This window comes from Cydia fagiglandana, chromosome Z, assembly GCF_963556715.1.
Source record: "Cydia fagiglandana chromosome Z, ilCydFagi1.1, whole genome shotgun sequence".
NCBI classification, from domain to species: Eukaryota; Metazoa; Arthropoda; class Insecta; order Lepidoptera; family Tortricidae; genus Cydia; species Cydia fagiglandana.
In genome coordinates, this window is record NC_085959.1 from 35,653,095 (window position 1) to 35,678,688 (window position 25,594).

The window sequence follows — 25,594 nt, forward strand, 5'->3', positions numbered from 1 at the left end:
AGTATCTGAGTGCAAAAACAATGGAGGATCGTCTTGGGGGCAATAAACGCCGGCATGCTTTACGATGCGTAGGCGCCGCCGTGCCGTCACTCTGCATAAATCAAAATAAACCAAGCAAGGAGGGTTTCGTCCCGAGATTAAGATGGATGAACTCCGGTCTGTGACTTACTTACGTATTTTATGCCAAGTAAGAAATGAGATAGATACTAAAGTGGTCCTTAGAGCAATACTATAATAGTAAAGGAAGGCAATACTGCCGTGCTAACAACATATGTAGTAATCGCAGTGGAAAAGTCATGCAATTGTTTATCTTGTTCTCTTTGAATAAGTTCTTTATTTAAACGATGATTTTCGTGCAAGTACTGCACATACAATAAGCAGGGCAGAATATGTACATATAATTTTGTGAATTAACGTTTGTTTCCACTTTATTTATATGCGTCAAAGTCTTATTAAATCTGAATTACTAATCATTCGTGTAAACAACAAAAAAGAACAGTTCTACCAAAGTCAAAAACATAAAAGGGGTTAATAGCAGTTAAAAAGAAAAGTACCCAAGTCGTTATACTTTTTAAAAGTCTGTTTAATATTAACTGTTTTCTGCTTTTGTTTACAACGAATTATCTTAATTTTAAGATCAAGGAGACAACGAGGTCGTTTGAAAATAAAGCGTCATACTTTCTGTTTGTATCAAAGCCAGGTTAATGTTTATTGGCAACGTGTAGTTATGGTTTTTATGACTACAATTTTCGACTCTTGCACATCTTAATTGGAATCAAAACGTTGTTAAATTGTAGTAAAGCATATAGTACATTAATGTACTGTACGTTTAAGATGCTATCTAAATTTCGAGTAATTGCTACTGCATGTACATATCATACATATTTACTTATAAGATATGTATATGTTACACGAAAATTATGATTGAGGAATTTGATGCCGGGATCAACATTTTTATTTAATGTGGCGTTAAATGAAACGTCGTTACGGTGATGCTAAAGATTGAGTTACTAACTTTGTTACATTTTAAACTTAAAATAATTGTGATAATTTATAGGCGACCTATACATTTTTGAATAAATAATATGGCGTTGTGGTTGAAATTATTGGAATAAATCTCCTCGATAACCACAACTCCGTTGATTTAATACCGAAGAGTCTGTTCATAAAATGTTAGGTAAACTCATATAATGTTTGAAGAAATCTTACTAAGAGCTCTTAGGTGTGTACTAACCATAAATAAATACCTATTTATTTAGGATCTAGCTAATGGATCTTCACTGTTTTGTCTAGTTTCTATTAACGAGCAATTAGATTAAACGGTTAAAGCATTCTCGTGCGCCTCATTGAAATCAGACGCTTAAAATGTCTACATTTAAAGCCAAATAGAGGTATCAGATACTTGCCATTGGATGAAGTCTCTCCTTCCACCTACAGTTTAAATATCTTGATTCTAGATTCAGATTGTGTTTTTCTTTAAGTTACAAGTTATTTTCGTTCACTTTTGTTTTGTTGAAACTACCTATACAAGTAGCCACGAAAATATGTAGGTGTATGATTCGACGTATGTTTGTTTCGATTAGTATCTATGTACTTCCACTGTGAATCAGAGGCGACCGCAGCGCACAGACATAATATTTATTTAAAATACTTCCAGTCAAATTCGCTCCACTTAAGATACCTATACCTATTATTCGTATGTCCGCCGACGTATACTTAAACGATAAAATGGAATTCGATGTTATAATAACATTATCGTAGAAAGAAACAGTTAATATTTGTGCTGGTCGTATTTCGCAGTTTTTATGCATTTTACTCATCATAGAGGGTACTTACATATATGATATACAGTGTGGAAAGATAAGTCGGGCCCTGGAGGGAAACTACCTTAAATCCTTAAGCTGGCTCATTTTACTTAAAGGAGACATTCCTTTATTTTTGAATAGAAACAAAACTGCGTGCAAAGATTTTCTAAAAGTCGCTTGCCTCGCCCGGGACTCGAACTGACTAAAAATTCCAAAAAATAAAAATTTGCAATTTTATTCTACTAGTCGATACAGTTAATGTTAATGATAACATTTCTCCAAGAAATATTAGGTCTTACACTCGTCTGTCGTACAAAATATCCATAAAATCTAATATTTAGTACTCAAGAATTTTTTAGACAAGCCAAATTGAAGGAAAAAAGAAAAATACGTTGAATGCAGTTTTGTTTATTTTTAAAAATAAAGGAATGTCTCCTTTACGTAAAATGAGCCAGCTTAAGGATTTAAGGTAGTTTCCATCCAGAGCCCGACTTATCTTTCCACACTGTATGTGTAAAAAAATGTTTACGCAGAAAAGCGTACGATAAATATGCAAGATATAAGACAGTCACCGTGTATCCGCTGCGACTAGTTATGATTGTTCCATAAATCAGCTGTAGGTACCTTAAAGACTTGACGCACCGTTCCGAATCGCAGGCGCATGCAGGATGTCTTGGAACAATGTCGACGGAAGTGCGAACTGCTGCGTTCCGCTTCCCACGGAGATGAACCGAGTATTACCTGATTATAAGTGTCGCGGTAACTTCTTACTATTGTTGCCATTAACTCATACGTACCACAACATTGTCATACATGAAAAGTTCCGTAGGCGTTGCGTAATCGACATGGGAATTGTATTAATTAGGTAACTAGGCTACGTATTTTTATGCGGAATTAATGCGAGTTTTACGGTATATATAATACGCGTAGCTGACTTGAGAAAATAATCCAATAGTGTTTAAAGTTGAACTAATGACTCTTATTTTTTGTATAGGTATATTTTATAAATCTAATGACCGAGCTTATTAATTTGTTGTCCTGTTATTGAGGTAAGATTACGAATCTAAGTTAGCGCATATCTAGAGGTACTACGCCGTAGCACGTAGCATTATGTGTAAAACATTGACGAGCGTTCACGATAAACAAATAATCTGTGCATTTCGCTCATTCGATACAAAATGTAGAGCATAAATAATCATTCACCATCGTATTTTACCCGAGACATCCGTATTTCTCATGCTACTTCAGTCAACTTCAGTACTTTTTGTACTGAGATGAGACTGACTGAAATACAATGAGAATAATAAATGGAAACCTAGAATTTCATATGTTATTAAAATTTTAATGAACCTCGTAAGTGCGCTGTCGAGTCATGCCATGCCCCCTTGAACTTTAACTGTATGAAATGAGAAATATTAGATAGATAGGTAATTAAGTTTATGTATGAATTTTCTAGTTTTCGTTTCTAATGCATTTGTGTTTTTTGCACGCAACCGGACAGTCCTTCCCGGGTTTCTATTTGGACTACAAGGTAAGATGTGTGTTTATGTGTGGTATTGTCCTATGTTGTGTTGTATTTGTTACTTTATTTAGTTGATAAGAAGACTTTTAAGTAGACAAAATTTGCCACGAAATGAGCCCAATAAAGATATAAATGACGAGGTACTGTATAGGCGCAATAGCATGCCGGTGCACTGTATTTACCCACAGCCTTATTAGCTGTTATGATATCTTTGCTCAGTGACTATTAACTAAAAAAATTAATAAAACCCTACGCTATGCCAACAAAATCCTTTTTATGCTAAAGATGCCTTAAACCATTTTGGAAAAGAGCTGATACTCATCTATTTCTATGAAACATTAGGTAATAACCAAGGTAGGTATGGATGGATGTTATTGGATGTTAATCCCACAGGGAATGTAAAATGTATATGAACAATAAAAAAAATATAGACTTACCGCTTTTTACCTTCGCTTGATTACCTACGCATGATTGTAGACATGATCGCAGGACCGATCTAATGTGGTTTGAAATTATTTTGGAATGAAGCACGTTCACTGAAAGGAGATTTGAATATACATGAATTCGCGCTATTCGTGGCAAGATGTGCTAGCCGTTTTGCTGGTGTACCTACTTATATGTGTATGTTTGACTTAAGCAGTAGGTACTAGCACGTTCATACCTACCGTTCTGCCTTTATTTCTAATTTTAAAATATCCCATTCCTTTTTCTTGGAACCAAATTAAAACACATTGCATGATGTCATGGCAAATAAACGCACATCTGCGGTACCGTCCGCGACCATACCATTCATATAGCTATACGCATGTGTCTCTCTCCCGAAAAAGACAGTATTGGTTATATGTGTGCTCAACAATTTATTTTTGTCACTAGTCATTGCATATAAAAATTATATGCAGTCCTTAAAAATATCACAACAAGTACCATAACGCCTAGACGTTAAATTACTCGTAAAATGTTAATTACGGAGCAAATATTGCACTCATCATTGAAATATACCGATATTTGATGGGGACTGTGTCTAAGATAAATTGATTTTCAATGGATTTATTTATATCGCGTTACATATTTATTTATTTCAAACAGCGTAGTTCTACATAATCATCTCGCTACTCGTGGGTACCGGTTCACGGAGTTTATTTAAAATCTAGTTTTAACAAGATCAAGCACATTTCCATCTGCTTCACTGAAATGTTTCTTTTTAATTTTTAAATTTATACTATGTTCTTCGATTGAATTGATTTGTTACTTCGTTAATTCGAATGTGGTCATTTTTTTTACCTGATTTCAAAAGGGTTCCAGTGTGGTTGTATGTGTTTTTTACCTCAGAACTCCGCCATTTCTCAACCGATTTAGATTTTATTTAATCACAACACCTTATAAAACAAAATCCCCTGCCGAGTCTGACTGTTTGTGTGTTTGTATGTTCGCGATATACTCAAAAACGACCTATCAATAAAGTCATTCTTGAAGAAGGTTTAGGTGTATAATTAGTGAACCCGTGCGAAGCCGGGGCGGGTCGCTGGTGAAAGTATACACGGTGTAACATGAGGAAACCGAATAATTTTAACCACGCATTTTTGAGGTCAAAAGAAGTAAAAAATGTAATATGAGTTTAGGTCAATTTCGCCAAAAAAAAATTTTTTTTTGTTGTTTTTTTTTTCAATTTTTTGAATGTATTTGTACATAAAAAATAAATGTTATTGGTAAACTTGTCACTTAAAATTGATTTTTACATTTTTTTTTTCGTAAAACCTATTTTTTGCAAAGTGATACTTGTCACTTTTTGACATCTATCAATAAGGATATTTAGACTACGTCCCATAGCAACAACATCACCATCAAAAAGGCCTTTTACACTATGTAACAACAAAAACTTGTTTTTTTAAAAGTTAATAATATCTCTGAAACTAGGCGAATTTCAAAAAAGTTTCTCTGAATATGATCAGGAATACGCTGTTAAAATTATTCGGTTTCCTCATGTTACACCGTGTATATGTACCTACTTACAGATTTCGAGTATATCGCGATTGGTCTCGTGAAAAGGCGTTTAACCTTGACTGCACCTGCAGCGATTGCAATTGCAGATAAAAGGTAAATGTATGCGGTAGAGTAAATCCCACCAAAAACATAAATGTAAAAAAGGAGAGCCAAGTTCAATACAAAAATTATGCTTGGCTGTGGGGCTCGCCGCAAAAAGAATGGAGATCTAAATGAGTGCCACTGCCAAGTTCTATGCAAAATCCAAATATGTATTTATAGGAACAAAATAACATTATAAACAAGTATTAAACTCTATTTATTTGCTTTATTGGATACCTATAACAATTGCTGTTATTTAAAAAAATGTGAGATCTTAAAGTAGGTTAGATTTGACTTGGCCAGTTTTCATTATATCAATCATTTTATTTATATTGTAATTCTGATAAAACCTGGCCAAGCCAAATCTAACCTACTTTAAGATCTCACATTTTTTTTAATAACAGCAATTGTTATAGGTATCCAATAAAGCAAAGAAATAGAGTTTAATACTTGTTTATAATGTTATTTTGTTCCTATAAATACATATTTGGATTTTGCATAGAACTTGGCAGTGGCACTCATTTAGATCTCCATTCTTTTTGCGGCGAGCCCCACAGCCAAGCATAATTTTTGTATTGAACTTGGCTCTCCTTTTTTACATTTATGTTTTTGGTGGGATATCAATACTTTTTGTAAAGAAAACTAGGCAGGTATTGAGATTTAATGTTTTTTCTTGTGTTTCCGCTGTATGGTTTTTACTTCTGTTCTTTGTATAATTATGTGGTGCCGCGCGCCGCCGACGACACACCGTTGGCCGGTTGTTTAGAGCGTATTAGAAGTTTTTTGTATGGGGACACCACTTATTTTTTGACTAAATTTTAATATAGCAAATATAATAATACATATATTGGGGTAGTTTCAAATATCTGCTTGTAACGGTTCCAACGCTACAATAAAAAAATATTTTTTTGTATGGGGACCCCCCCCTATTTTTTAACTTTTTTTTATCTTTAGATTTTTTCCTACGCTTACACACAATAACCGAGCTGGATTCCAAATTTCATCCTTCTAGGTCATCTGGAAGTAGGTTAGGTTTAGGTACTTATATGTCAGTCCCAATAAAAAATGGTTTTTTTGTATGGGGACCCCCCCTATTTTTAAAGTTTATTATATTTTTAGATTTTTTCCTAGGGTTACACACAATAACCGAGCTGGATTCCAAATTTCATCCTTCTAGGTCATCTGGAAGTAGGTTAGGTTTAGGTACTTATATGTCAGTCCCAATAAAAAATGTTTTTTTTTGTATGGGGACCCCCCCTATTTTCTAACTTTTTTTTATTTTTAGATTTTTTCCTACGGTTACACACAATAACCGAGCTGGATTCCAAATTTCATCCTTCTAGGTCATCTGGAAGTAGGTTAGGTTTAGGTACTATAAGTCATAAGTCAGTCTTAAAATTTACGACTTTTTGACCTTCATACCTTTATAACCGTTTGAGCTAGCTTCATGAAATTTGGGCTTCTAGATATCCTTATGGATATAATTAAACACACGTAGTTTTATGTGTTTACGTCAAAGATGTTTTGAGTTATAGAAGGGTCAAAAGTGGCACCAAGTGGTTCGTGTAATATTACACTCGGCGCTGGCTAGCCAGTTCCTTTGCTGCCGCGTGTCTAGATAAACATCATAAAAATCGTTTATTGCTGAATAAAAGTTAGAGATTTTGGAAGCGAATGTTGCTATATTGTATTTCTTCTTATCAATGAATTACAAGAAACGACCAGGGCACCGATTTTTGAAATTCGACCGCTCGATTTCGTGTATTTCGTTCAATAATATCTCCACCACTATGCATTTAAATTCTACTAAAAGAATGAATTGAAAACGAGTGCTCAATACCACTCTATTCCAAATTTCTATCGCTCTTATTAAAAAAAATAGCATTTCACCGTTTTTCACCGATTTTCGAGTGACGAAATCGAGCGTTCGAATTTCCGGCCCCCAGCATCCGGTTTCAAGTCGATAAAAATCCGTTTACAAAGTCGTTGTATGGAATTTTTGATACCTATAAGTAGGATATTTGTCGTGAAATCCATAGTCCATAAGTATGAAAGATATGCTTGATAGTCGTATAACTTAAGGTGACATTTGGATAACAACTGCAGCAGCGTTACTGGAATAATGCTGCAGCAGCGGGAAAAGAGGCGAAGTCACTGTGAATTTGCTTGATAAATTGAAATGCAAATGCACAAATACATTTATCTAGGGAAATTGCGTTTTAAAAAACAGTAACATCGTTCCTATAAATCACCATAAAGTAAAATATAGTGATTGCGTAGGTACGTTATTTACTTGATAGTAAATAAAATGCTAACGAAAATTCCCGTGGCAAAACATTCGGCTGTGAAACAAAGGTTCATCATCAAGGCTCGGTGATGCGCGAAAATGGTATTCACGCGGCAAAATAATAAATTATTTAACACAGGAGCGGCATTCCAACTTTAAAATTGTTATCTTGAAAATAAAAAGAAAGCAGATTAGGTAAGCTAGCAAAAAAAATATAATTACATTGTGTACTTAGTATAAGAAAGAGAGCTCTCAGACAAAGTTTAAGGGATCGTTAGTCGTTAACTCATAATGGAGTGTGCAGATGGTACCGGCTTCAATTAAATGGAGCGTCAAGTAATAATTGCCTACGTCGTGGCTATAAATTGTACTGATGTTTATGAACAAAAGGGTTTCAGAACTGGCGTAACCACAAACCAATTGACAATAATTATAACTAGAACAGAGCTCCTAAATCACTGTATTTATCGAATTATTGGACTACAATTCCCCTAGTTTCGGAGTTAAGACTAAAAAAAACATATTTTTATATCTTATATTGTTACTTAGTGCATAACGCTTTCTTGATGGTGATGTTTCCGCTATGTAGCTTAGGCTAAATATCCTTTTTGACAAATAAAATGTGACAAGTAACACTTCGCAAAAGCTACTGTCGAAAAAGCTCGTGAGCACGTTGTAGGTATTTGGTACTTATCTTGGTACCGTAGTATGCACTAATGGTAAAATGAATCTGGTGCATTTAATTCCTCGCTCACCTATTGAGACAGACCTGTGTTAATTGGAATTCTCGCAACTGTAGCACAATTGGCTTTGACAGGTAATACATATAAGGTCTGTCCCCGATAAAAAGTGGTCAGCATTTAATAAAAAAAATATATAAAATAAAAGACAACTGACATCTGTCACTTTGATTGTTAAATAGCGGGAAGAATAAACTATCGTTTAGGGCTATTTGGAGTTTATAAATTCGTAACATTTATAAAATGTCGTCTAGCCAACTGGACATCCGAAAAAAGATCGTGTACACCTACAACCAAAATGTCGGTATATCGCAAGGAAACTTAGCCAAATTATTAAAAGTTCCGAAGTCAACCGTGCAAAAGGTATTGGCTAATTATCAGTCCAGATTGTCTGTTTCAAGAAAAGGTGGTTCGGGTAGAAAACGCGGTCCTGCTGATAAAACTAAGGCAAAAAAAGTAATCGAGCATTTTAAGAAGAATCCAACTCTCTCTGTCCGTGACGTCGCCAGAAAATGTAAGGTATCGAAATCGTATGTCCAAAAAATCAAGCAGCGTGCAGGTTTACGATCGTACAAGGCAACTACAGTTCCTAATCGCGATGCTACAAAGGATAAATTATGTAAAACCCGGGCTCGAAAGTTGTATACAAAATATTTGACGAAGTTTGGTTGTATTTTGATGGACGACGAAACATACGTGAAAGCAGATTTTAAGCAATTACCAGGTTTGCAGTTCTATGTGGCAAATCAAAGAGGGAATGCCGATAAAAAATTTACAACAAAAAAACTTGATAAATTTGCAAAAAAATTCCTTGTCTGGCAAGCCATCTGTACATGTGGTCAAAAAAGCAAATCGTTTGTTACTACGGGTACGATTAACCAATCCATTTACACGAAAGAGTGTTTGAAAAAACGTTTATTGCCGTTTATAAGAAACCACACCGAGCCTGTCATATTCTGGCCTGATTTAGCGTCCTCACATTATGCCAAATCTGTTTTAGAATGGTACACTGAAAATAATATCTCCTTTGTACCGAAATTAGCAAATCCACCAAACTGCCCAGAACTCCGGCCGGTAGAGCATTATTGGGCAATAATGAAAAGAAAATTGAAAAATAGTGGTAAAATTGCTACAAATGAGCAACAGTTCAAAAGAATGTGGGATACGACATGTAAAAAGGTGACCGAAAGTGATGTACAGAGATTGATGGAAGGAGTCCGAAGCAAAGTCAGGGCATTTTACCAGTGTTAATTTGTTAAACAGGAGGTTTATTAATTTTAAAGAACACTAATAAAACTTTAATTTAAACAGCCCATGAAATTGTTTTTCTTAGTTTTTTTTCTAATTTGTCGTTGTAATACCGACCACTTTTTTTCGTGGACGGGCTTTATGCCTTTTGACGTGTTGACATTCTACGCTGTGACAAATACGAGTACATATCTAGGTATGGTACGCATTGACAACGTAAAGGGTGTTGTTCTCCACTTCCGAAGCGTAATAAGATCGATCTCTGTTTACGGATAGTTGATATGGATCGTGAGGTCATAGTTTGCCTGATCTCCCTTAGTTATAAGAACACATTGAAATTACGTAGGTATAGCAATAAAATAAATATTGCATACGAGATTTTATACAAAATACTTATGACCAAGTCTAAAATCACTGGGATTTAGGTCATTGTCTCTAAGTATGGCTGGGACTCGAGGGGCTAAGAATCAATAATATTACATTTTACAACAGTAACTCTTAAAACGTAACCATTTTAAGTAAATATTTAATTTAAAATATTACGAATCAGACAGAAATAATTATCATTTGAGCTTTAAGAGTATTTAAGTCGATTGCTCTGGTATGACCAAAAGAAACTTGGACAAGTATTGTCAATTGCGTGTTAACTATTAAAGTGTCATTCCATTTCCAACTGCAGCTGCAATACTGTTCATTTTCTATGGAAATTGACAATGACAGCGACGCGTTTCCATAGTAAAATGAACAGTATTGCAGCTGCAGTTGGAAATGGAATGTCACTCTTACTGAAGACTGAAGCAGGATGTCAATTAGAACTAATTTCTTGAAGATTTGTGCTAGTGTAGAACTGTGTAATGCTTTTTTATTTTTCTTCATACGAAAATGGAACCTAAAATTCCTTGTCTGGCAAGCCATCTGTACATGTGGTCAAAAAAGCAAATCGTTTGTTACTACGGGTACGATTAACCAATCCATTTACACGAAAGAGTGTTTGAAAAAACGTTTATTGCCGTTTATAAGAAACCACACCGAGCCTGTCATATTCTGGCCTGATTTAGCGTCCTCACATTATGCCAAATCTGTTTTAGAATGGTACACTGAAAATAATATCTCCTTTGTACCGAAATTAGCAAATCCACCAAACTGCCCAGAACTCCGGCCGGTAGAGCATTATTGGGCAATAATGAAAAGAAAATTGAAAAATAGTGGTAAAATTGCTACAAATGAGCAACAGTTCAAAAGAATGTGGGATACGACATGTAAAAAGGTGACCGAAAGTGATGTACAGAGATTGATGGAAGGAGTCCGAAGCAAAGTCAGGGCATTTTACCAGTGTTAATTTGTTAAACAGGAGGTTTATTAATTTTAAAGAACACTAATAAAACTTTAATTTAAACAGCCCATGAAATTGTTTTTCTTAGTTTTTTTTCTAATTTGTCGTTGTAATACCGACCACTTTTTTTCGTGGACGGGCTTTATGCCTTTTGACGTGTTGACATTCTACGCTGTGACAAATACGAGTACATATCTAGGTATGGTACGCATTGACAACGTAAAGGGTGTTGTTCTCCACTTCCGAAGCGTAATAAGATCGATCTCTGTTTACGGATAGTTGATATGGATCGTGAGGTCATAGTTTGCCTGATCTCCCTTAGTTATAAGAACACATTGAAATTACGTAGGTATAGCAATAAAATAAATATTGCATACGAGATTTTATACAAAATACTTATGACCAAGTCTAAAATCACTGGGATTTAGGTCATTGTCTCTAAGTATGGCTGGGACTCGAGGGGCTAAGAATCAATAATATTACATTTTACAACAGTAACTCTTAAAACGTAACCATTTTAAGTAAATATTTAATTTAAAATATTACGAATCAGACAGAAATAATTATCATTTGAGCTTTAAGAGTATTTAAGTCGATTGCTCTGGTATGACCAAAAGAAACTTGGACAAGTATTGTCAATTGCGTGTTAACTATTAAAGTGTCATTCCATTTCCAACTGCAGCTGCAATACTGTTCATTTTCTATGGAAATTGACAATGACAGCGACGCGTTTCCATAGTAAAATGAACAGTATTGCAGCTGCAGTTGGAAATGGAATGTCACTCTTACTGAAGACTGAAGCAGGATGTCAATTAGAACTAATTTCTTGAAGATTTGTGCTAGTGTAGAACTGTGTAATGCTTTTTTATTTTTCTTCATACGAAAATGGAACCTAGGTACATACATGTACTTACATACGAAGGTAAGTTCGTGCATTCATCAAATTATTCAAAGTTTTTAGTATGAAATACTTGCACAGTCTTTCTATTTAATACAGTCTTATATTAGCTTAGCTTGCATATGCTACCTGTTTTTACAACCTAATGCAATATTGCATCCTCCTGGCAACATCCGTTTTAAAATGTCTCCGTAAACATACATACTACGAATACTAAATCGCTACCGGAAACTTGACTGCATCATATTTATAATGCAATATTCAAGTAAAAAACTCTTCGTCTCGCGAGTCTTTACTTGTGTCACGTTTCTAATTTTACGTATTAGTTGGTACCTAAATGTAGTCATGCTACATTGAGGTATTAGTATTACCTATGAATTTATATGAAATGAAATGTATGAGCTGGATGCCCCGTCGAATCATTGTAGTAATAGCAAGTCAACACATGTTAACGCACAAAGCAGCTTCGCCATGTTACCGCCACCCCAGTTATTTTTTAGGTCATCTCCCGAGTGTTTTTAAATTTTTCGCTCCGATAACGTACATGTCGTACATGGTTGGTGCTGCGCTGAAATATAACCGTGGAATAAGAGCCTGATTTGATGTTTTTTTGTATATGTTTGTTGCATACACGTACGTACACAGTGTAAATATGTACATATACACATGACGCTTTCTTACATCTTAACCTATCGTGAGTTGATCGTGCACATACGTAAGTGCAATATTGATCAAAATAGAGTCATTATTTCGAACGATGACGAACGTCGTCCTTTTAAATTTTCAAAGTCCCCTATTAACCCGGAACCTTCCGGATTGACATACTTACGTAAAAACTCAAAAAAAAAAAATACTGACAATAAGCTAATTTTACGTTTGACTCTCATTTTTTGCAGTCACATTTCTGATCGCTGTTCAATTGAACATGTGAGTAATTGCTCATGCACTTTTAGTACTTGAAAATGGAGACCTAGGCTCTCCGAAATATGTCGCGCGTATACAAATAGCTTAATGTTAGCAGGATTCGTGTCAGTTTAAATTCGAAAGAAATGCTTTTGCGCTCTTAAATGCAAGTATTTGTCAATACACTTCGCCCTACGAGTAAATATAGCGACTTAACCTATCTTTGTAACAATTTATGCGCAATCACATCCCTTTTATCGGATTGGAACACAACCGCTATCGATGGACTCGGAGCGGATTCTACAAAATACTATTCTAAAATTTTGCTCAGCAAGTATTTATCCAGTTTATTTTGTGTTGATTATTTCTAATTTTAATGAAGTAAGTACTTAATGTGATGTTTCAATGTAGGCATATATAGGCGACTAAAAATTTTATGCTATCTACTCGTAGCTACCGGTGCATAATTTTCAAATACTCAGCACAAATACCTTATTTTAATTTTCTATCCCAATTCTAATAAATATTAGAGTAAATATTTTTTATCTGTCTCAACGATTATTTCATTCGTTTTGAATGACCTATCTATCCAACGACACGCTACACTATAGGGTAAAAGCGAATAAATATTTCCCCAGTTTACGAGTACGGCCCATTCGATCCCATTTATTTTTCTACATTTTATTTTACCTTTGTCGGCATGATTGATTTATATATCCATGCCAAATAGCACAGCAAATAGATAAGATAGACAGACGTACATATATGGCGAAGTTGACTACGCAACCCTAAAGAAAACAAGAACAGGATAAGTCAGAATAGCGAACAGTGTTCTGTATTAGGTGTTACGAAGAGCACAGAGCTTTAGGCCGCACTGATGATAGTAGGGGAGCCCAAGAGGGGATTTTTGTGTTTACTCGAGCGCGTCCGATTAAGATTAGGTATTACTTTGTAAATATATAGGCGGAGATTAATCAGTGTGTAATTGTAACTACTCGTTTCTACTTTCCGACTTTCCTGGCCAATGAGGTGAGCGTGGTTTTAATCGTTAATTTCCCTTGGTTAATTGGTTCGAGTTTCCGGTTCTGGCCCTGGCTAGAAGTACGCCTCAAACCATGGATTACGCTCAATTATATACTTAGAATCGCTTACAGGATACTGGTACCTATCGCTTTATACGGAAACTTGCTCTATAAGTGTTTTTTAATGGATGTGCATTACATCAACATCGCAAAGACAGCGCAAGCCAGGACACTTTAATGTCGTTCTAAAAATAAACACGAAGCTTTCTATAAATAAATTCATAGGTACAGTCGACGTCAAAGACATGTTTACACTTTTGCACTTTACTCCCTTGTAATAAGGTGAAAAATGGTAACATATCTTTGACGTCAACTGTACAATGTACATGAGAAGATTGCTTCAATATCGTTTAAGTAAACAGATTTCCATTTTGTAAAGAAAAAACTTACCAAACCAAAATTTTACATTAAATGTCGTTTTTATTATAACTACTCGCTTGTATGTACCTAACCTATATTATATTATTAGTACTTTAGAACTTGAACCTAGCTATTATTAACTATCATAACTAAGAAGCGTATCCGGCATATTCTAAGAAAAAGCCAAGCGAAACTGCAGTGCGAGTAGGTATGCATTCTAGCAATATTTCCCACTATTTCCCACTGACACACGTAACTTTTTTAAGTTTTATGATTTTTCAATACTTAGTGAACTGGTTTAATTTGAAGCAATAATTATTTTAATGTACCTTCTCCCCATATTAGTAGCAATGGGAAGGGATTCAAATTAGCATGCAGTTTCTACTGAAATTGTGCATGGTAATATGACTTATGTACATGCTGTATGACTAATCAGATGGTTCAATACTTAAACATAAGCATTATGATTATGAGATTCACATGCGCTAACATCATTGTCTCGCAGTTTTTCTCAAGCGCGTGTCTTCCATACTCTTGCATAATCTTATACAATTGTTTTGCTGCTGGATGCAAACCAAATCACGGAGCTCCGCGGATCTGTCGTGTCACTGAAACAAAAGTGAGGCTCGTGTATATTTATATACTCGTACGCTTTGATCTCAGTCAACTAATTACGACCTTTTTATAAACATCACTAACTATCTATCACTAGATGGAACATATAAAGCCGCGTTCGCTCTTACCGCCCGTATTAAACGTGAACACATGGTCATGTGAAGTAATAAGCTGCAAGCTGAATCGTTTAGCTGCTTAGTAATTAAGTAATAACTCCGTGTTTATTGCTGGTTTTTTTTTGTGTCGTATGTTAGAAAGTTATTCGCAGCATATAGGTCAATTATTCATAAGTATAGACGATTGATATATCAGCCCAAGGAAGTCCATCCGTTGCACAGGCTACAAGAATATTGTGTTCATGACAGACGGAAATACCTCAAATACATTAATTGTCACGCTGTGCAATGGAATGGGTAATACACAGTAGTAACTCACCTTCGGAACGCTGCTGTCATCACCAACGGAGAGTTGTTTCTAGATTTGGCTGATCGGATCCATGAAAATGCGAGATCTAATGGCAGGCAATCCATGTTTTTAATGTCGGTTGTTTATAGAGATGCAAGGCCGAAACGCGATAGTATGCGAGCTAGTATTGTATCCAGTTACATTGACATCACGCTTCAACAATTTCCACCGTTCACATTCATACTCTATGATTTCTCAACGATCATACCAGTAGCAGATACTAATGATTCCATTTGGTAGCGCGCAATCAATCTTAAATCTTAACAGATCTTTTGTGTATTAAAACAGTGTCAGAATAATGGATTTTATGTGGGTGTCATGGAACATTAATTTTTAACCAAGGTTAATAAATACTTGCGTATGGAGATATTGGAGATATACATTAATAAAAAAGTGCCCACATAATTTTACGAATCCCCAAAATTATCGTGGGCACTTTTTATCGGCTATCCCTACTCGCCAGATTTAGCTCAGAGGAATTTCCATTTTTCTCAAAAAATATCTGAGGACATCCGTGGAAGTCATTTTAATGATGATAACGCGGTGATGACGAAAACTAAAACTATAGTCTCATTACATTGTTTAACATAGTATAAGTTGGTATTTGATTTATGGTTTCATTTATATTTTTAACACAAACATTTTAACGTTAATATATTTCGCCAGGTGCTAAGCTTTTTCCACAACACTAGTCAACTTAAAATAAAACAGTCGTGCGATTGTGATTCGACATACGGAAGGGCTGACGTTAGCAGCTGCTGCCGGCCAATGCGGGCCATTATCAATAGGGCTGACTCGCGAATCAATGATAAAACACTTCGGTGGAATACATACTCATGTGTTTCGAGAAAAGCAAGGGTTAACTTTGAAATAAGCTCTTAAAGGTAGTTCAAATTGCGAATTGAGTTTTCTGCAAAGTCTGTTATATAAAGTTGGTGTGTCAGTGTAGACTGTAGGTATACCTAGTAGCCCTAGTAGGTGATAGGTTAGACATTACTTTCAGGCCGATCCCTGAAGCAGAGAGAATTAAGTAGATTCCTTTGTCTATGCCTGAAGTCTGGTTTAAAGCGTGACACTGTAGAACCAATATCCAATACACTTTCGTCATACCCGACGATGTGGGGGCATAGGTATTAAAATAAAATCTAGACTAACATCAGAACAACCCAAAAATATCATATCTCTACACACACACACACACACACACATGTGTGAGACACACACACACACACGCACACAGAACCCAACAGTCTACAGAACCCAAATATTATAATAGGCAATAAGGTCGTGTAATGTAGGAGGTGTTTCACTCCACCACGATCTCGCTAAGCCGAAAACGTCACCTCATATTAACTCTAAGCAGGCGTGTCTCACTCCGCGATTTCGTCACTTTGCTACAGGTAGCTAAAAGTACATCCGTTCGGCCCCAATTTTGGGGTTTGCCATAAGCCGCGCGTGGCGCTGTCGGCACCTAGCGGCCATAATATATCTGTGCTGATCCTAACAGACGCCTTTTGTTAGAGAGTCAGTCTTCTGTACCAAGTACTATTATTTATTCTGTGCTCTAAGTACGATAGCATACATAATATATAATATACTTTTATTCTAGCTAGACTGTTGTAACTGTAGATATCTGTGCGCAGTACCTATGGCTACTACAGTTGTGCCTCTCTTTAAAACATCCCTACCCTCTCATCGTCGGCATAACTATTAATACGATGTTCCTTTTTGTTTACAGGCAAACAACAACAACAATAATAACAACGCAGAGTACACAAGAAGTTTGCCTCGAGTCCGGCTCGATGGCGGTGGTCAAGTTGCAAACGGTAACGCCGCGTCGCGACTTCGGTGCTGGGCTGCACCTCCCTCCATCACCGAGGAGGAAGCTGAAGACGAAATCGAGGAAGATGCTATCTCGCTGAGAGCGTTGCCTGTGCAAGGTAAGAAATAGGACCTAATACTTATGTATTTAAAGCACAAAGTTCACCGTGAAAAGGTAGATGCAACGCTCTCTAGTTTGCACGGTTCTGCTTAAGACGCCATCTAGCGTCGAGTAGCGGTACTATGACGAGGTTAGACTGCTGTTAAACAAGTAGGCCGCCTTTGAACAGCGAACTGTTATGTCACGCTAGGTGGCGCTTATAACTCATACTTAGGTGGCATAGATGGCGTTGTTTACTATATTTTAATAACGGCAGAGAGTAGGGTGTAATGATTGTAATATTTATGACTCATTCGTATTTTTGGATAAAAACAATGACCAAATGAAAATCGTAACTCTTAGATCATCCGTTTAACTAATAATAGAATTAAGAATTGTCTTTGCTTCTCCAAGGAATTTGGTTTGTGATACGGGCGTAATGCTTCGCGGACTAATCTTGAACTTATAAACACTAACTATAAGTAATTTCTGTAGGTTTGCATATTCGACGACACGCGAAATTGTATTTTTTTTCTTATCCGTGCGTGATTCGGCCATGTGTAAAAAACATCCCACGCTTTTTTTCACATTTGCTACGTGTAGGTATTTCTAATAGTCGATTTGCGTAGGTATTTCTAATAGTCGATTTGCGTAATGTGCGGGGTTCAGTTCACCAGAGATTGATTTCACGGTGTCTCGCCCTCGTCCCCAAGCGACGCGTCAATTAGGCGGACGAGTCCTAATTGTGCCCATTTCGCGTAGCCATCGGGCGCTGTCACACTCAAATCAAAATAGCAGCGTTTGTTAAGGTACTGAAGCGATGCCCTGATAGTCTGATAGGCAGTTACTCTTTGACTCAGTGCTAGTTGCACTAACTAACGAAATGGCACCCATGGGCCGAATTTTTATTTCGAGCGCATTCAAACTTGCCTTATGTTATGGCCGATTTTTACCAAGGTGTCAAATGGTATGGCGTGCCTATGTATTTTAAGCATATTTCGTTACTGAAAAGATATTAAGACAAAAACTTTAATTGATAAGAGACATCAACGTACAAAGTGAAACTGACCATCACCAACCTTTATTTCGTCACTGAAAAACTATTAAAAGACAAAAAACTTTAACTGATAATTTGATAAGACATTCGTCTACAATTGACGTACAAAGTGACCATCACTAACCTTTATTTTGTTACTGAAAAAATATTAAGACAAAAAACTTTAACTGATAAGAGACATTCGTCTACAGTTGACGTAGGTAACAAAGTGAAACTGACCATCACCAACCTTTATTTAAGTTGCCTTTTATAGTTCAATACAATGCGCATCAGTCATTCTCTAAAATATAAGTACCTAGTCTAATTCTAATTATTACTGTAAATCCAAATATGTATAACGTATGTGACTGTAAACCTTTTTTGTTTGATTAAATAGTTGAATAAGAGTTTACTTCTGACATCATGACAAACAAGCTCGTATAAGTACAGAAATGCATAATAATTTCCATTGTTTTTTTTTACGGAAAGTCACGAACTGTGTCTTGCTATTTCAGTCAGTATCGGTACTGAGGTTTACTGAAGAAGCATGACAAATACGAACGTTTCCGAGAAAATATGATGGAAAACAATTATGCACTACATCTGTGCTGTGCCACATTCCATCATGTGACACAACAGGGCAATCGAGGGTCGAGGGTACAAATGCCATGGAGAAATGAGGAGTGGATAAAGATCCCTAGGGTATTAAGGGTTAAGGGGTTACCTAGAATTTTGACGGGATGCCATGTACAAATATTTTTATTAGAATATTTTCTTCTTGTCTCTACGTTTAGGAATTTAGTTAAATACATTAGCTATCTATTAATTTTACAGGTAGGTACATGTGCCATCTTCTTAGCATGATAATATCTAGCAGTATAGTGCTGGTATTTTTTTTCTAGAAACAAGTCAATGATATCGGAGTACATATTGGTTGAAATAACAATAAAATTTAATACGAAATCTCTAATAAAAAATTGAACCTCGTACCTCATCAACATCATAAAATAAAACAAACCGGCATTCCCTCAAAATCGCCACCAAAGCGTGACGGTCTTTAAAGCCGAGTTCAGTTAAAAAATTAACTTCAGCCTCCCTGTTATTTGAGAAGTGACAAACTATGCAGCGTGACAGAAGATCGGGACAGAATCGATTAGCGTCGCGTCGCGTCTTTCGTGATGCAGCAGATTAAATTCAGCTAAAACACATAACCGCCTGCTCTCATCTAATATAACTTGATGCTTTTAATATGAGTACGTAATAGCAATGAGCTACTGGAGATCACTTATGTATATTCTGGTGTGCTTGAGGATATGCGCTCCGTAATGTTTACACTATTTACCTATATGAGGATGTATATCGTCGACTAGTAGGTATATATATATACCCATAATAAAAGCTTTGCTTAGTTTGGGGCTAGGTCAATCTATGTAAGACTGTCCTCAGATATTAAAAATAATATTTTTTTACCGTTGTAGCAAATTAGTTTTATTATAAGCGTACCTGTAATATTATACGTTATTGCCTTTGGTGCTGTTAAATATATCTAAAATCAATATATGTAATAACATGACTACATGTATAAGTGTTATCTAACTGAACTGGACATAGTGGACATAGGTAGTAATTTGATATATTTAAACATTTAGCAAGCATCTTACGTTCTCCATATTATGTATATTACATAATACTCGTAGCTAAGTCTGTAGTATGTAGTTTACTCGTAATGCTGGTTTTACAATATTTTTTTTCGGTGAAGATAGGATTTAGCTATTTATGACAAGTCTATAAACCTAATATAATAAATAATAATTGCAAGGTCCACTAATGTAATGAATGTAATGATAAAAACACCCCGCACGGCAAACCACCAAACCAGCTTGTAGCAACCGCATACGCAATCCTTACGGTCACATACGGTTTTTCAAGTAGAAGTTTCAAATTACTGAACCATTTGTCGTATATCACCAGTAACCATTAAAACGGTGGCGAAACAGTTTTTCTTGGCACACGCAGCGCAATGAATTCTCCTCAGCATAGCTTGTGCCAGTGGCTGCAGCTTTTATTAGTGTACGCTTCTACCCCTGTACTGTATGTACGAGTATAGTTGTCTAGATGTAGGGCTAGTTGCTTACTGTTGTAATGAACACAAATATATGTTAGGTCATAAAAATATTAAATATTACAACTGGTACACTTTAGGTCATAAAAATAATTAATATTACAACTACACAAAAAATATTTACAGTTCCAGGTCTTGTCATCTTCTAGTCTAATATTATCTGGAATAAAGTAGATAGTTGGTGTTGATTGTTGAATATCTATGGTAAAAGTAGGTACCTATAGGTACTTAAAACATATTGTCAGTACTTACCTTCCTTCAAGTCCGCTGTGACATCGACAATGATATTTGAATCGTCTAGTTCTGACACGAACATCAATAGGTAGTGCTGATAGTTTGCTCATTTATATCAATAAATACGATTAATATGTCGTACGTCTCGTACTCGTCCTTATCTGTAACTGCAGGAAATTGATACGTAAAGGAGTATAAATCAATTCTATGGGCTTCTGTCTGATAATTAAAGCTAATCTTGACATCATCTAATGTTTTGTTCAATTTGCACTCGATACAATAAATACCTATACCTACATACAGAGACGTTGAAACCTGTAAATAAATATAGATAAACTCTTAACATTAATTAAATAGCAGGCACAGAATAAGTAATAGTATAGCAGGTTAGAATGTAAATTCATAACATTACTAATGACACTGGCAAGTTGTGTTTCAAGAAATAAATTTAATATTATGTTATGAATTAATTATGATACAATTAATGCATAACTTCATTTTGTAAAATAATGAAAAAGAAACACATATAGAAAAAATACCTATTAAAGCATTTTATATTGGAAATATGATCTCGAGGGAGTGCCATAAATATTGAAGTAGGCGCATGTATTGGTAACGTAATGACTAATGACTTAATGCTTACAAATATTTTAACAGTTTTACAATATGTTTGTTTACACTGGAAGTTATTTATATTATATCACCGTTAAAATTGCTTGTTACGATACAAGAATCAGTTTACTTGTGATACTCATCCTAATAAAGGAAGCTTTGGCATATTGTTCGTGCTCAAGAGGTGTTGTATGTATTTTAATGTATAAGAAAAAATAACTACTTAATATTAGTTGGACAATTCTTAAAATATGGATATTATTAGACGGAAATACAAAAATAATAGCATTCTTTCCTCCCTGCATAATAGGCAAATATTTCCCTTCCGATGTATGTGGGATATGCATGAATTAAAATCCTCTTAAGCCGTGATGTTACACTTGGGCGCACTTAAAAATGGTTTTCAGTTTAGTCTTGTTGCCGTCAATTGTTTTTTTTTCTAAGTTTGTAGAACCACACCGTGGCGAAATGTCAGACAGGTTTTTTTTGGATATGACAACCACTTTACAGCTTCGGTTGACATGCTGCGTGTTTGCTACGAAATTTCCTAAGTAGAGGAAACACGCGGGCGATTGACGAGCTCGAAATAACTGACGGCTCCAGTTCGTCCTGTTGGAGAAATTTCTAATTCCGTAGCGGGTCGGCTTGCTTTTGTTTTTGTCGGTGGCCGCGGTACCTGTTTGCCATATTTCGGTAGCCGACGGCTAAGAGCACGCAGTAAGAAACTAATGTTTTAAGTAAAATAATTCCAGTACGTATAGACAAGAAATCGAAAACATTAATCATTTTTAATTCACGAAAGGTAACTAATAACTTTTTAACCCGTACCAATCTAATAATTGGTGAACATGTTGCAACTACCTAACGAATCTTACTTTGCTCGGACAATTAATGTATTTGTCAGTTCACATTAAACGTGTATTGGCCATGACTCATAATCACAAGGTACTAATAGGGAAGCTAGCTCCGCTTGCCGATTGGCCACCACTACCACAGCGTGCCTCAGGCATACTAATGACATTGCCATAAGTAATTCAAGTGTAAACGAACCTGTTCTGCCGAATGTTCAGAAATGAGAGACTAAACTCAACAGGGTACTATTGTTCCGCGTTTTACAAGAATTTCCTCTTTGTATGATACTTTTACAAATTAGAAAATCTTAAATTAATAAGTCTTGAACATCTTGAGAGGCTTTTATATTTAGTAAGTACTATATTTATTGGGCCTGTTATAAGGTGTCATTATTTATTTTGACTGTGTTCATGTAACTATAAGTGATGACTCAAGTTTCACCCGTATAGCCTGTAGATTAAAATTGCACAAGGGGAATATTCAAAAGGAAAGTTTTAGTATAAAATGACGATGTAACAGGAAAATTATCATTAAGCACGTATAAGTATAAAACTTTAATGAGGCGCACGGATTCACCGTGGTTAATATACAACCATAATGTATAACCATTCTGCGAATATTGATACACTTAAAACTAATTTACAGTTCTAGATATTACCTATCTTATTGTTAGTTTTGCATAACGTTTAATATGCCTATTGATTTATAATCGCATTTGTAGGCGCATTGTTTTGTAAATCACTTACAAGTATTACAATAATATGGAATGTTTGTATTTACCCTAATTTGAATGAGCGTGTACACGTCAGAGATGTCGTCAGATAACTAAAAACTCGGCCTAGAAGAATTAAATACATATGTACCTACTATACCTACTCTTACCAGAGGAATCTCAGTCGCAGTTGAGTAAATAGGACCATAGTAAATATTGGGGTTTGGACCGTTGCCGTTGAAAGGTTTATCACTGGCGAGACATGAGTTCTGTATCGAAAAGTTGTGCACTGCAGACCATGCCGAAGACATTCATATTTAATATATTTATGACGCTGCGTTATACCTACTTGGGGCTATGAATTTGACATCGTCTAGTTGTAAGTTTTAACGGAGAAATATAAATTAATAGCGTTTTTCCATAGGTATGTCTACATCTACTTAATTTATCTACAACTAGCGACCCGCCCCGGCTTCGCACGGGTTAATACACTTAAACCTTCCTCAAGAATCACTATATCGATAGGTGAAAACCACATGGAATGCGTTGAGTTGTTATTGACTATATTGAGTTTATCGCGAACATACAGACACAGACACACAAACAGACATACGCGGCGGGGCACTTTGTTTTATAAGGTGTAGTAATTGTAAATATAGTCTCACTAAATATAGCTTATGGGTTTTATTTACTTAAGTCTGTTAGTTGAGAACACACACGCAGTTCTGATTAATTGATTATTATGCGTATCCATCCATCATATATTAGTCTTCTCAATAGATCAATTAAACAATGTCTCCGAACACTGCGGTCTGAGGGCAATACTACCTATTATTTAATGTACTTATCTGTCCATGCATAACCTAAAAAAACAGAGAGTCAGTAGCACGTAATATGCACCGATGTAGTCTTTATAAAATTCAAGTAGTTCCAGAGGAGCGTTCGGTAATCGCTTTCCAAGAGCCAGACACTACTCGTTACTCTCGTCTCTACTGTCGGATATCGCTAAGTCGCCGTTCCTCTTACTAAACGTCTCCGAACTGTTTCTATAGTCAATTAACTGGTTGAAAGCGCATGCCCTCCCTTAAAAGGTGTTCTCTCGTCCAGACGGGGCGGTATTGAACTTTCATGAGAGCCCGCTCTGTCTCTTGCGCTCGCCTGTCTGTCAAAAGTGTATCTTATTTCTGACTGCGCTGTACGTATGTTTCGAGCATGCCGTTGCATTTTTAATGACAGCGCTGCATCCATTTCGTTTTATTTTACACTTATACATATATTATTTTGTATACGCTCTTGTACCTTACATCGCTTTGTAGGCATATATCACACACGGGAAGTTACCTACATCCTACATTTCGATATTTAATTAAAGACCTGCAAAATTTCTCTTACTCTCCTCGTTGCACAATGTACTATTATTTTACTTGTATCCTATGTCTGTATGTCCTACCACTCCTACCGGATTTTGTGTCGGTAAGTACATATTTATTGAACCTCTATGTCGGTTCAACATTTTACTCTTTTATATAACAATAATTATTAATGTTGCACCTGTGAACGGGTTCCAGCAGGCGTTCTACATGACATTAAAGCTCTCCAAGAGGCCTCTACGTGTTGGATCTGTGTCCCCACGCAAGCCTATCAAAAAACCGGGATTATAGGCCCGTGATATCGAAGGAGATTATTAATAAAAACCTGTCGGTGTTAATGCAAAAAAATATGACATTATTAAATACCTAAGTCCTCAATAATAACGGAAACTTCGGAGCGCATGCCGATTGCCCAACTCACACTTGGCTAGTCTTTTTCTTTCCTATAACTGTAAGTACGGAACTCTGGAAACGGATGTAAATTTTTACATTTATTATGGGTCGGTTCGGATGCGTTTGCTGACATGACCGCAAGAGGCGATCGCCGGCGCTGGTGTTATATCGGCGATAGTGGCGGCGCGTCGCGGCGTAGTAGTTGCTCTATGCCTATTGTCTTCGTAATTAAGTCGTCAGGGCTGCCTCTCCCCTCGCGTGCTTCGTGATCAATCAGAAATTGGACGAATTTGCGTCCTTGCTTGCAATAATGTGGACATGACTTCAAAATTGATTAAATAATTAATCATTAAATTCATCTCTTCAATGAAGTACACAAAGATTTCTAATAATGTAGATTTATTAAAGAAAATTATCAGATTTTTCCCGAAATTTTCTGTACTTAGTTTATTTATTAAAGACAAAAATATATCTTCTTAAGTGCTAAAAAACTGCGCTCGCAATCCACTGATGTTAATGGAGAACTAATAAAACTTTCTCCATATCATCTTATCGTGTGCGATGTAGTCATTCAGATGTAAAACTGGGCAATCGTTAACATATTTCTTGTGCTGAGTGTTAATTCTCAATAAGCGGAAAATAACGAGTGTGACGCCCCTACTACTCTCTGACTCAATGGCAGTTGGTAGAGCCGCGCCGTACGCGCCAGTTTGATGCCGCTTCCGACCAGCGACACATCGGGTTTTGATTTTAAATATCGAATTCTTTCGTAAATATGAACTTTTTTCGCGCTCGCGTTGCTTTTGTGACCGTAAAGCAAAGTGGAGGCGTGTAATGTTACAAGTTGTGTCAATAGTGTCATACAGAAATTGGCTGAATTTAGTACAGTGTAAGATTTCTTATCGGGGCATGTAAACAAACTATGCGACAAGTCGTTAGGAAGTCATAAGAATGCTAAGATCGTATATACTATTTGTAAACTAACGTGTTGATTCTGTTGAT

At 35.9% G+C, this 25,594-nt stretch overlaps 1 protein-coding gene across 7 annotated transcripts in view; it reads left to right on the forward strand.

The window, feature by feature from the left end:
* Positions 1 to 25,594, forward strand: part of LOC134678621 (ras GTPase-activating protein raskol) — a 212,688-nt gene that overhangs the window by 98,788 nt on the left and 88,306 nt on the right. For 4 of the 7 annotated variants that reach the window (XM_063537256.1, XM_063537252.1, XM_063537251.1 and 1 more), the window contains exons 4-5: positions 3,307 to 3,336; positions 17,079 to 17,280. In XM_063537256.1, the coding sequence (XP_063393326.1) occupies positions 3,307 to 3,336; positions 17,079 to 17,280 (232 nt within the window). Of the gene's footprint in view, positions 1 to 3,306; positions 3,337 to 17,078; positions 17,281 to 25,331; positions 25,482 to 25,594 lie in introns of those variants that run through there. The other 3 variants (XM_063537254.1, XM_063537259.1, XM_063537260.1) reach the window with 3 other exon arrangements.